At 38.8% G+C, this 13773-nt stretch overlaps 1 protein-coding gene across 2 annotated transcripts; it reads right to left on the bottom strand.

Moving 5' to 3' along the window:
• Nucleotides 1–120: 120 nt before the first annotated feature.
• RUVBL2 (RuvB like AAA ATPase 2) lies at nucleotides 121–13412 on the bottom strand. 2 transcript variants are annotated; one of them, XM_081343328.1, is made up of 15 exons: nucleotides 13323–13412; nucleotides 10503–10551; nucleotides 9904–9959; nucleotides 8856–8997; nucleotides 8573–8702; nucleotides 7106–7172; nucleotides 6859–6965; nucleotides 6264–6357; nucleotides 5791–5914; nucleotides 4279–4373; nucleotides 3480–3598; nucleotides 2789–2908; nucleotides 2500–2629; nucleotides 1413–1527; nucleotides 121–448 (listed from the first exon to the last, which is right to left on the bottom strand). In XM_081343328.1, the coding sequence occupies exons 1-15, from the start codon at nucleotides 13335–13337 to the stop codon at nucleotides 423–425; spliced, it is 1389 nt and encodes a 462-aa protein (XP_081199454.1). In that variant the 5' UTR covers nucleotides 13338–13412; the 3' UTR covers nucleotides 121–422. The 2 variants fall into 2 exon arrangements, with proteins under 2 accessions (XP_081199454.1, XP_081199455.1); XM_081343329.1 differs by lacking the exon at nucleotides 121–448 and adding an exon at nucleotides 459–831.
• Nucleotides 13413–13773: the final 361 nt, after the last annotated feature.

Below are 13773 nucleotides of genomic sequence, written 5' to 3'. Positions count from 1 at the left end.
TGGAGGGTTTGTTCTCACTGTGAGTTGGGGGTGGGAGCACGAAGGGAGGCTCAGCTAATCTCAATGTATACATGGTTGTACTTTGACAATAAAGGTTCATTCATTCATATATAAAAATATTATATATAATCCTTTTAATGAGAGTCTGAATGTTGGGTCACAGAAAAAAAGCTTGCAGAATTTAACAGACAAATCTATTTGAGAAAAGAACCATATTTACAGAGCAATAAGCAATGCTGTAATGGATTTCCACTACTGCACAGGAAACAATTATTGAAATAATAAAAACTGTGATTTTTGTTGCCTTTCCTATTCGAAACAAGCAGAAATTCAGGAAATCCAGTTTAATTTGTATAAAAAAACTAATAACCAGAAAAGGAATATCAATTCACACTCCGTCTGATCTGGGTATTTAAGCCTTATCATGATGTATCCATGGTCTCCCCTCCTGAAAAATAAAAACAAAACATCTTCAAGATGGAGAAACCCTACTAAGTTGATTTGGGGGATAATCAGATCATCCTCAACAAATAGTTGTTTTAAGAGGACCTGTTCTTAAAATTTCAACTCCATGACATTCCTCATGTTCCCACATAATCACAGAATTCTTTTTACAAATTATTAGGAAGCCTACAGCAGTCGAGACCAAGGACCAAATAAAGGGCATTAGCATCAAGTGTGCCCATACTTGTCAGCCTGCACCCTGGATCATCTTGTTCTATATTCCCATTTCATATTCTGTTTAGCAGCTTTCATACTTCCTGGCAGTCAAACCATAATGTGGTCTTTTGCTATGGGAAAGCTTGGTACATGCTCAAATCATTCATTTTACTGTAAAAGAAAAAACAACGGGATGTGGAGTCCAAACGTTTGGTGGCCTGGCTTAAGTTAGCTCAATTGTTTGCAATTAATAATATGGGACTAAAAAGTTTCATTTAGCATATGAATAAGTATTAGTATTATATGATGTATTATTAGTTACTCATTATTATTTGGTTATTTAGTTATGTTTAAGAGGAGTTAGAACTTAATGTGTTTTTTGTTAGTTAGCATATTTTAGCTTAGGTTGGTAACTACCCTGTATTCAGCTCTGGGAAGTCAGGGGGGGAGGGGAAGTGGGGGGGAGGATGTTTTTTAAAATGTATTTTAAAACTTCAATAAAAAAATTGTTTGCAATTAATTTATATACTTAATGATCAAGTCTTAACTTCAATAGAATGATTTGAGTTCATATAACATATTGCCAAAATGTACTTAGATAGTTCATAATTTGGCATGTTGCTTTTTTTTTTAACTCAAGCGTTATAGCAGTGTACAAATGTTGCCATTAGGGAAAATGGCTGCTACAGGGGAAGATGGTTTTAGGGAAGACGGGAGAGCTCTCATCATTCTTCACTCATACTTTTACTCACTGAGTTCATTAAACATAAAAGCATCTTGATATTCTTTCATGTATTGAGTGGAGCGTGACTCATCCAGGAACAGAGAATATACACGCTTGATGTCATCAACCTGAACCTCTGTGCCCTGAGGACATAAAAGGAAAGAGTGAGTATTTCTGGTGCACAGGCAACAACCCATGAAAAGGACCCTCACTAACTCCACCATTAAAGTAGGAAAACTCTTCTGCTCATGACCGCACTTTCCACTGTCAGAATAAGTATACAGTAACTATTGTGAAGATACGGAATAATTGATGATAGTTTTATGTCATGTACAGTATTTGTGTTGAGTAAGGAGAAAGGTTCCTTTCAAAAAATAAGTTTCCCCAGTGATGACTATGAAGAAGACATGTTATGAACAAGGGTTGCCAAAACAACACTGTTTTCATGTGAAGTGGATGAAGCAATAATGCACCATAATACTGGGAGGTGTGAGAAAACTACCAACATGGAAATAACCAACGTGGGAAATAAGAAATTCATGGGAATCTTGACTTTAGGAGCCACTGCAATCAAGACGATATCACAAATATTTTTCAACACTGATTCTTTTGGCATTCAAACCAAAGCCTATAAGATTTTCAGTTTTGTAGAATATAAAAAGTGTGTGGAAAAAGTGGAGATTTTAGTTCACTGAGTTAACAATACAAATACAAATGGATATGCAATTTCCTTCCACATGTCTGTGTCTCTGAGTAAAAGGAACAAGCTGGAAATCCAGAATTTTTTGGACTCAATATATAACTCTCAAGATCTCAAAATTATAATTACACTACAAATTTTCAAATTGTCATTGCTTTATGTCTCTCAGTTCTTTTTCATTAATAAATTTTTAATTTTATCAACATACTGGGAAAATTTTAAAGCTGTCCATAAATAGTGATATAACTCTATCCATAGTTCCTGATCCGTTTATAGATTTTTTACCGCAGAGGGGATTGAAAAGAACAGTAGGATAGCCTTGGCCATCTAAAGATCTTGAGCAATAGCATGGTCCATTGTGATATGGCTCTCTTTCCAGAAGACATTGAAACACCATACCAGGGTCTGAGCTTACCTTTCTTTTGCGACACACCAAATTGGCTGCTGTGATGAGCTGGATGGCATAGCGGAGGGAAGTCTCCAAACCAATGCGGGTTAGTACTGTATAGGCATCTTCGTTCATCTCAACATCTTCCTCTTCACAGCTGAAAGAGAAGTCTGACAATAATCAGCATACAGAACACCTCATCTCAAGTAGAAAAATATATACGGTTGTAAGGGTTGTAGTTGGGAAGGGGGCAATTGTGATACAGGAAATATGTAGGAGCATTGTTTCAGGGCAGAAACTCTTACAATGTACTCACCGGATTTTCAATATTTGCTTGGTCTCCTTATCACTGTATGGAGAGGTTGAAATAATCAGCATACGATCCAGTAGGTCAATAGGAATGCCATGAGGGCTTTGATAGTTGGTGCCACGAATTCTGCATTGCAAGGAAAAGAAATTAACAAGGGGGGTTCCACAGGATTAATAAGCCAGTAGAAAGAATAGCATATAGATCTAATGCTAAGGGGTCATCTTTGGACAACAGGTTTTCCTTTCTGAATGAATATAAATAAATCTGCATTTGTTATCACATTCACCTTTGTTTGATATTATCCCATTAAAAGTCAATACTTGAGAACAATAGTTTCTGTGCAATCTTAGCTGACTTTACTAAAAACATCCAGCGTCTCTTAATACTTTATAACAACTCTCCACTTGGCAAAGATTACATGTGTAATCTTTCTTTCAACTGTATCTTTGTCTATCAATATCTCATTGTCTTCCTTCAGTGCACAGAACAAACTCTCATTGCATTTCAATTTTAATCTCGTTAAAAGGGAGTGATGATCCATATAAGCATTACAATCATTTCAGAGCCCTAACGAACCTATCAAAGGCAATCAGTTATGCAGGGCAAAGAAGAACAGGACTGCTACAGAATCTGGATACTGTAGAAGTTGATTTTTAATGCATTTCTCCACAGTGAAATCTTTCGGCCTGATACCAACCGAGTGATGCCACGATTGGTGGCCATGATGAGGACAGGTGCCATGTCACTCTCCAGGGCTCGATTAAGAAAGGAGAAACACTCAATATCCAGCATATGGACTTCGTCAATGAAGAGAACCTATAGAATAGGGAGGAAATATATGGGAGGTTTATCCTTCCAGAACTTTCAAGTCAGAAATAAAATATAAATAGTCCTCACTCTAAGTAGGATTGGCAACTCCTCTGCTAAATGAAGTGGTTACTAATTGGGGAGTTACATGACTGTCACTGTGCGTTCTGTCTAAAAAAGAGAAAAGGGTATTCAGTTTCACACCTTTGGCTTTTGTTTGTCTATTAACCACTCCTCTGCCCTTCTGACTGCTCAAGGAACTAGTTATCTTTCTTATTGTGTAAGCAGCTTATTCTCTTGAAATCCTTTCTTCTCCAATATTTCTGTTCTGTGGGTGGGAAGCAAGTGACTTCTGTAGGTAATATTTCCTTTTCCCTTACTTGCCGCTGGTGCAACTGCACTGCTTTTAATGTGTACAAATGGCTTACTCTCTTGAACTCCCCTTTTTTCCAATCTCTCTGCTCTACATGTTAATGGAAATATCCCCCTAAAAAAAAACAGGTCAAGCACAATGCGTACTGATTATAATCATGATCAAGTGACTGAGGGACACTACAAAGGTCATAAATGGTCATAAATTAGTTATAAACTTATTTTTTCAACAGCTTAAGTTTGGTTGCTGAATAAATGGTTGATAAGGACTACAAAATGAGGGAGATTTAATCCACATTCTAAAATGTACAACTCACCCCAGGGATCACCTCAGCTTTGCCTTCTTCTCGCCACTCTGCTACCTTTGCATTTATCTGCTCCCGCACCTCTGACTTTATTTCTCCTGTGTCACCTGAAAATGTAGGATCAGAAGTGAGAGGAAACATGAGTCACTGTTACCCATACTTTTCAGCTCAATATGTAGATGGAATCTAAAAATACCTCACTTTAATTCAAAGAGTAGAAAGGAGAGAATATATAAGAATCATTTACCCTTTGTTTCTTACTTCTTTCCTTACTAAAATTTATTAACATTATTATGATAATAATGTTAAAAAGCAATTTTTTAGAAATGCAAGATTACTCTCCCACTCCCCACCCTAAAAGCCATTTTCTGTTTTATGGCTTGGGAGATATTTTCTCACTTAAAGGGTTCAATAATTACAATTTCTCAAAATATTATCCAAAATACTTTTAGGTAAATAAAAAAAGAAAAAGAGTAAATGATGAAGATTATACCCACTGTTATCCCATATTTACATTTCCCATATATCTATCAGATATAATTTCAATACTTGTTAAAATACACAACCTATCTGGCTTATCGAACCCTGACTGTTAATTACCATTACATAAATATCACAATCTTTATGTATCCTATATCATCTGCACATAAACTGCCAAAAACATAATTTTTACATTTTTATTAATAACAATAAATATTCCATAAATTCCACAGGCTTAAAGTTAGAAGAATTATAAGATATGGAACTTTTCCCCCCCTGGTTGTTGCATTCAAAATTTACATTATACTGGAATGCTATTATTTGTGTTAGATTATAGGACATAAAAATTGTAAAGGAACTGCTGTCCTGTATTAAACTTATTGATCATTTTTTGCCAACTTCTACAATCTCCAGCCACCATAAAATAATAGGATTTGTGATCTAACTGGCATAAACTGAAAAGCTACATTAAGACACTTAGAGAAAATATATTTATGTATGTTGTATATACATAAATTATATCATATATCATATGTATCTGATATCCTATGGCTGTGGTGGCGAACCTGTGGCACGCGTGCCACAGGTGGCACGCAGAGCTCCCTCTGTGGGCACATGCGCTGTCGCCCCAGTCCTAGGCCTTCAGCTGGGTTTTATAAAACCTTTTCACTTTGGGCCTCCGCCGCTATGTGCAAAAAAAAGGGGGTTCAAATCAATCAATCAATTTCAACTTCTTGTGGGGGGAAAAAAAAGATCTCACAAAGTTGGAATTGATTGATTGAACTTTTTAGTCCCACCCAGTCTGCCATTACCACCGCAGCCACACTCACCCAATGGACCACGCCCACCCGGCACCCAATGATACATAAGTGGGTTTTGGGTTGCAGTTTGGGCACTCGGTCTCTAAAAGGTTCACCATCACTGTCCTATGTATCTTAGCATCTTGAATCCAGTGTAATAACTATGACTTCTTCCTTGACTGAAAATACCAAACACCAGAGTTTTGATACAGAATCTCCATTTTCTCCCACTCCACCTTCCTACCAGAAAAGAGCGCCAGAAATCCTTGGGTGCGGCTATTGATGACATCAATTTCATGTAGTGAGACTGTATGCACGACTTCCTTGCGTTTTTGCAGCTCTCCATCAGGGCATTGCACAAACTTTGTCTAAATCAAAGAGATATAGTTAAACTTGAATCCTCTCTAACTGCTTCCCAACCCAACCCTTTAATTCTGAGTTCAGACAGAAAGCATCTGAAAAATGGATACATGTAAAGCTGTTATAGCATCTAACTAAGCCCACCACTATCTACTCTCCCAAGAATTTTCTGATTCCTGCTTCCCAGGATTCTTTAGCAGGGCCTAGAGACCTTCTGCCGTCAAAGCTAACCCTCCACATCTTGGCCAGTCTATAGTGCCTGTAAAAGCTGTACCAATCCCTGCCTCCCCTCTCTACAGTGATCCTTGGGTCTCTTTATAGCTTCCCCCAAATTTACCTTCTGCCTCATGACAATACCTGAGAGCCCATTGCATCATAATCCCGGGCCCGTGTGAAAGAACGTCCTAGTTTGGTAATCTTTCCTGTAGCTTTGTCTATAGTAATGACATCCCTGTAGAAACAAACAGAGGTAACTTTGGATTGGGCCTGCCATTCCACAATGAATGAAAGGCATTTCATTAAGAAACTCAATGTCTCCCATGACATCAGAAGTACCAGTTAATTTCTCTTTTCTAGTCACCAGTGAAAGAATGAATATATTTTTTAAGGATGAACTTATTTTCTGTTCTCTGTCTGCTATCCTTTTTGCTTTACCACATACACACTTCTCATTGTATGATCTCCATTAATCACAATGATAGCAATCACAACTCATCCCAATGTCCACTGGGAAAACCAGACAGAGAAGAGTTAAAAGCATCAGATCAGAAAGACTGACATTCAAGTCTGTACTTGACCATGAATTCACTGAGTGATTTTGACAAAGTCACTCTCTAGAAACTAGACAAATAAAAAAATTCTTTGCCACTGCTTATCTAGTACAAGCCCTTGATTTTCATGTGTCTGTCGCTATCTCTTGCAACTGTTTTCCTCTTATTTGCCCAGAGCTCACCCAGCTTGTACTTTCTCCTTGGTAAGTGACTCTATCATCTTAGTGCCCAAATCATAGATCGTCTCCATCTCTGTAGTTTTCAAGGTCAGCTTCCCAACTTTGGCGCCCTGCAACAGGAAGGGAGCAATCAACAGTCTCCAGTGAGTGTGGCCTTAACAAAGACACCTCTATAAGTACAACCAGTACTAGGCAATTGGACAAGTCAACTCCATCTTTCCCCTATTGCTCTATTCTAGCATCAACTTACAGTTCCAGTTGCTGGACGATCTATTTGAATCTCCACAACCTCACCTTCAATTATCTCTGTTTCTTCCCTGTAAAAAGGCATTAAAATGGTCATTAGAAAAAGTAGCACGTCTCACTACAGAAAGACTCCCTTTGCATAAGTGGAAATATAATTTCAAAGTCAATCAAGAAATTTTTTATTAATTTGTTTCTAATTCCCATTTAAATAGCTAAAGCCATAACTCTAGTTTTATTGTGTCACAGTAATTACCAAAATGCCACTGAAAGCAACACAAAAAATATTTGCAGTTAACAAGGTAAAATCAGTGTATAAACATTTCTGTACACTTGCAGATACAGAACTTTTATTATATACGTTAGAAAACTACAACATTACATTATTTTTTGACATAATTACCATTCAAATAGAGGCATTTGTCATAACATCTTACAAGGTTTGAAATTCCTTTGTAGTAGTTGCTCAGTGCTAAATCTGGGCTATGGGGGGGGGGTTTGATTAAAAACATCCCAACAAACTGCTTCAAAAGTTCTTGGGTGCCTCTAGCAGTGTGTCAGCGAGCATTATTGTGAACCAACACCACACCGGAAGCCAGCATGCCCCGATACTTGTTATGAATGGCTCATCTGAGTTTTTGTAACGTTTCATAGAATTGATGGTCGAACCACATTCCATGAACTTCCCTAGCGTTGCTCCTTTGGCATCTTCACATTGGGCGGGATTTTCTATGGCACCACTTCCAGCCTGGCGTTGGTTCATGACATTGCTTGCCCACACATTGCTTAGACCACAGGTCTGCAACCCGCGGCTCCGGAGCCGCATGCGGCTCTTTCAGCCGTCTCCTGCGGCTCCCAGTCCTCTGCCATGTGCAGTCCAAAAAAAAAAAAAGTGGGACTAAAAAAGTTCAACCAATCAATTCAAATATGCAGGGTAGGTGCATATCTCGCCTTGGCTCCACTCTTCAGTCCAACCCTGTTCTGCGCATGCGCGCATGTGCACACATTTTTTGCGGCTCCCAGTTTTTCCTTTTGTGAGGGAACCGGTTCCGAGTGGCTCTTTCACTGTTTCAGGTTGCTGACCCCTGGCTTAGACGTACCCAAGAGCTTTTGAAGAAGTTCCATTGGGATGTTTTTGATCCCCCTTCCCATAGCCCAAACTTGGCGCCGAGCGACTACTACAGAATTTCAAACCTTATAAGATGTTATGACAAGTGCCTCAATTTGAATGGCGATTATGTTGAAAAGTAATGTAATGTAGTTTTCTAATGTGTATAATAAAAGTTCTGTATCTGTGAGTTTCTGTCATTGATAACCAAATGGGGGTTTATTTCCGAATTGCCCTCATAGTAAGAAACCTGGCTGTTGATTTCCTCGTGTTATTTAATTCTCTGGTCTTAAGAAATGTCCTTTCTGTTGGAACCCTTGACCCTAATCCGCTCTCAGAGAATACAAATTTGTGGCAACTTCTTACTTGATGCGAACACCAATGGAACGGCGAAAGGCCTGAGTTAGTGCCTCAGTTTTGCTCATCTCCAAAGAGAAAATTTCACTTCCAGAAATCGCTGTAAAAGGAGTGTCAAGACCCAGTGCCTGGGCCATGCCTAGAAGAGACAATAGCGCAGTTACTACATAATGAGAATGCAGACAGAATTATTCAAGAAAAGAAATTGAGAATGAGGAACCTCCATATTGATAGACCCATCACCATTCAAGATATCAGCAACTCACTGCTGGTTTCTAGAATCTGCCCTTACCCATGGCAATGGCTGTTTTTCCTGTGCCTGGCTGGCCAGCAATCAAGACAGCTCGACCAGCAATTTTGCCTTCCTTTATCATCTCCAAAATCACTCCAGCAGCTCGACGAGCGGCCAACTGTCCTACCATGCCTTGGGATACCTAACAGGAAAAGGAGGGGGGAAAGAAAAATGGACACATTGGAAATATTATCTTTCCTTTATTACAATCCTCACAAAGCGTATTTCTCACATTTGCATTCCCATACTATAACACTTAACCTGTTAATCTCTCCTAAAATGCACAATTTAACATTATTCAAATGGTGCATGTAATGGGTTACAGATTTAGCCCTATATTGATTGTATTTAAACTGCAAAATTACAATCAAGAACTTTATCTATACTGTTTATTTTCTATGACAGTAAGAGATTGTTAAGATGAATAATTTCCTGGAAAACATTCAAGTAATAAATAGTAGTGAGGTTACTTACATTGTGCTTGTAAATAAAAATGACCAGAGAAAAATAATCCAAAGCTGACCAGTCTTTATCTTGATAACAAAGCAAAATAAACCTCACTCCCATGTGTCTGTGTGTGTATGTGTAAAAAACTTCACACAGAGATCACAGTATTGGTTGTTTTTGACTTATGACCAGTCACTTAGTGACCATTGGAAGTTATGACAGGCCCCCTAAAAGATAATTCAGATTCGAAGTTATGACACCAAGTTCACCCCCACCCGCGACTATCATAGCATACGTATAATACAACAGTTTAAATAACTTTTTTCTTAACTGAATAAATATGTTTCACATATTTTTATCTTTAAAAGAGAATTTATTTATAATGAAATTCATTTATCTGAAAAACCCATCAGCATAGATGAAGCCAATTAACTGAATAATTTGACTAATAATTTTTCTTCTCTCTCAGTTTAAATTTAAACACTAAATTTCTCTCCTCAATTATTGCACAAATTCTTCTACTCTCTCATTTGAACAAACTGCTTCTTCTCCCAACTTCAATCAATCCCAAAACTTTCTGAAAATTGTTTTTTTCAAGTACCTGTCTAGGTTCCAAGGTATCATCCAAGCCAAGTCCTCGAATGTGGGAATGGGCTCCTGTGAACATGACAGATTATTTGAAGAGAGGTTGGTGACATTTTACACTGGAAGTAGACAGTTTTCTGACTGGAGGCTTTACTTAACATTTGTTTTTTTTGGAAGGCAATTTCCACAGTTGCAAAGTTATTGAGGCAATCTCAAGTAGGTAGGTGGAGACGGTTTTGGAAGGTTTTTTTTAAAGCTGTATTTTTTTTAATTTGTAGGAAGATGATGTCTGCAGATAGTAGATTAAGCCTATTTAAAGATCTATTTTAAATGTTTAATTTTCCTCACTCAAAATAAAGGAGATAATTTTTTTATCCATTTTATTTGAAAGTCACAAATAAAAGAATCTGTCCTGACACTCAGCATTAACTGTCTTGCTGTATACCATGAGAATCAAAATTACAAAGCTATCTAACTCTACAGTAGCTTTTGATTTGGCAGCCATTTCCACATTGATTTATTAAATTTGTCCCATAATTATTGATTTAATAATAAACTACCCCATAGGGGTAAAATTGGAAATCATCCTAGGAAGAGGCAGCAATGAAAACATACCAATACGTTCAATCCTGGTAACATCACGAATTTCAGGAACTTTCGTAGCCTGAGAAAAGAGAGATGATGTTCATATATCGAAAACTTTCTGTCCTAAATCTCAAATAAGTAAGACATTTTGGTCTGAATTTTTCAGCTAAGTAGACATAGAACAGATCGCTTTCTATATTTTTTTCAAAACAGATATCTCATTTGGAAACACCTCATATAAAGTAATGTATACTGTTAACTGAGTAGCATCCAAACCACAAAATGCAAAATGAGCTACAGTATTGAAATTCCAAATGTGAACTCTCTTGTTATCACATCACTCCAAACACAATTATACAATTAGCTTAAAGCAGGGGTATCAAACTGCCGGCCCACGGGCCGGAGCGTCACAGAGAAACCGCGCCCATCCCATTGCCGGCAATGGGAAAAAGTTCCGATACGTCGCGTGACGTCACATGACGTCATGAGTTTGACCTGTCTGCCTTAAAGTATACATGTCTGGATGTGGTTGTTTGTGTCTAACATACATACATAAATACATACATACACACACACATATAAATACACACACACACACATATACATATATACACATGACTCTTAATCAACCACTTGATTTAAAAAAATCAATATATATGGAATGAAACAAAATGGATGGAACAAAGTAAAATGTAATGGGAACATGGAAAGAAAAGAGGAAAAAGAAAAGATGGGCAAAGAGATAGATAGACAAGTTGAAGCAGTATTGTACTGTGAATGAGGTCAGACTGGAAAACTAAATACAGTACAGTAGCTATATGAATGATAGCATACATTTGTATAAATGTTGTATTTGAGTGAACACACATATAGGTAGTCCTTGGGTTATGATGGCAATTGGTGTTGCTAAGCAATGTGGTTCTAAGTGTGACATCATGTGACTGCATTGCTCAGTGATACCGCCTAACCCCAAGATACAAAATCACTAAGCAGAAAGAGGTATGAGTTCCCGGTAAGGAGTGTGAGTGGGGAGGCTGGGGAGGGCTAGTGCAGGCTGTACACAAGTCACAGAAGGCAGGGAAGGCCCACTGCAGGTTCCATTTGAGTTGTAGGCGGCCAAGGGAGGGCTGGGAGAGGCTGTACAAGGGAAGGAAAGTGCTTTGAGAGGGAGAAAAAGCGAGAAATGATTTCTGTCCTTTCCTGCTGACTTCCCCACTGACTTTACTTGCGGAAAGCCCAAAGGGAAGATGGCACTGTGATCAGTGACTCCAGATCCCTGCAATGTTCCTGCCACAAGGAGAGCACACAGGTGCCTGGACTGTCATCACATGACCATAGGGGTACTTCAATGGCCAGAACTTTGAGGACTGATCTACATCCATTATTTTTTCCAGCACTACCATAAGTTTAAATGGTCACTGAATGAAAGGACACAAGCTGAAGACTTTGTAAACATGACAGCCAGAGCAAACAACAATGTGCTTAGAATATTGTGGTGGTTTAATATCAGAGATAATCTAGATTAATACTCCTAAATAGTTCAAAATGTGATTTGGCAAGGTACATGACATTTTTTCCCCAAGTCACTTTTTGACTCCTGGCAAATACCTGAACAAGTCCCTGCAAGTTTTCTTGACAAGATTACAAAAGTGGGTTTGCCATTGCCTGCTTCCTAGGGCTGAAAGAGTGTGACTGGCCAAGAGCACCTAGCTGATTTTGCACATAAGGCAAGACTAAAACTTATAGTCCTTCAATTTCTAGCCTTGTGCCTTAACCATTACATCAAACTGGCAATATACTATATAGCATTCCAATTTCTCCCCCAAAATTGTCAGACTGTGTATCAGTTGTTTAACAGGACCCATAATTGCTGGGGCAAAAAGAATTCTCAGATAGCCACCTAACAACTGTTTTGGATGTTGCTGGGGGATACTTTTTCATTCTGATAACAGAGAAGTAGAAATACTAATCAGAATCATTGGGAGACAAGTTAACACTGTCTCAACTTTCTCCTAGCAGCAGTGATATAACTGACTCAGGAAAGGGGATAAGAGAGAAGTTGTGAGAATGTGCAGTAGATATATAGTCTAGAACAGTATTTCTCAAACTTGACGACTTTAAAATGAGTGGATTTTCAGAATTCCTCAGCCAGTATGTAGACCAGAGAATTCTGGGAGTTGAAGTCCATCCTAAAAGGCAATAGGTTACATTCACACAACATGCTTAAACAAGTAATTGAATTAATGTCTCTTCAGAATCTATACATTAAACCATTGTTAAACTCTTGAAAAAATTCATAAGGATAACCTTAGTCAAGCTATACATATTGTGCAAAGACTATTGCTAAGTCTCAACAACCTGGTTAACATTTTGTGAACTCAAAACGAAATCAGATTAACAGAAGTCAGCAAACCGGTAAAAAGCTTGCTGTATTATTTCAGAAATCCCAGTCTAGTTTGCGAAGTTAAAGGACAAACTAGCAAGTGGTGAAACAGAACTAGTAAACTTCTCGGAGGAAAGTTATATATAAATGCAATTCACACGATATGGAAATATATCCCAGTCCCCAAAGTGCTGTCTTCCCAACGAGCTGAACTACTGTTTCACGTGGACTGGGAGTGAATGATGGGAGCTGTAATCCAGTGCATGTGAAGCAGAGCAGGCAGGAGAAGCCTAGTGTTTTCTAGAAGGGAGTGAATGAGGAGGAACATTAATGCATCCCACGGGTGTTACTCCGGCCTCGGTCCCCCATCAGAAGCTCAGTGATGACCAAAGACCCGGAGTGTATTCGTGTGGGGAAAGAGAGTTAATGGTGTCTCTTCCTAGAATGAAAACGAGGCTGTTGCTCACCGCGGCCGTTGCCATGCTGCTATTCCTGCAACCCTCCTCTCGCGCCGTTTCTAAGCTCCAGCCCGCTCCGCCTTCTCCAAACCACTGGAGGCCCGGCAGCAAAAGACGGAAACAGGAAGTGCCTTGATGAATTTGCAGTCGAGTTTCTATGATCACTTTGGTCTTCTCGGGTGGCTTTTCGACCGCCCTAGCTCGGCTCTCTATGGAAGCACTCTGAACGCTTTCACTGGTCCTTTGCAGGCACGATTGCGTTCAATCCGCCTCCTGCTTGTCCTCGGGGCCCCTGGCAATGACGTTGCTCTAAGCGCCTTATGATCTGCTTGTACTGAAGGGGGGGAAAAATGAAAAAATGGAATTGCCCCGTATCTCGTTTTGGATCAGATGAGGAACGGAGCAAGTCGCAATCATCGGGGGGACTCCTTCAGGCGTCTTTCAGGAAAACATATCACGG

Source organism: Vipera berus (genome assembly GCF_964194415.1).
Source record: "Vipera berus genome assembly, chromosome: Z".
Lineage (NCBI taxonomy): Eukaryota > Metazoa > Chordata > Lepidosauria > Squamata > Viperidae > Vipera > Vipera berus.
The sequence above is the reverse complement of the archived record's forward strand: the minus strand, read 5'-3'. Positions and strand labels throughout refer to the sequence as shown.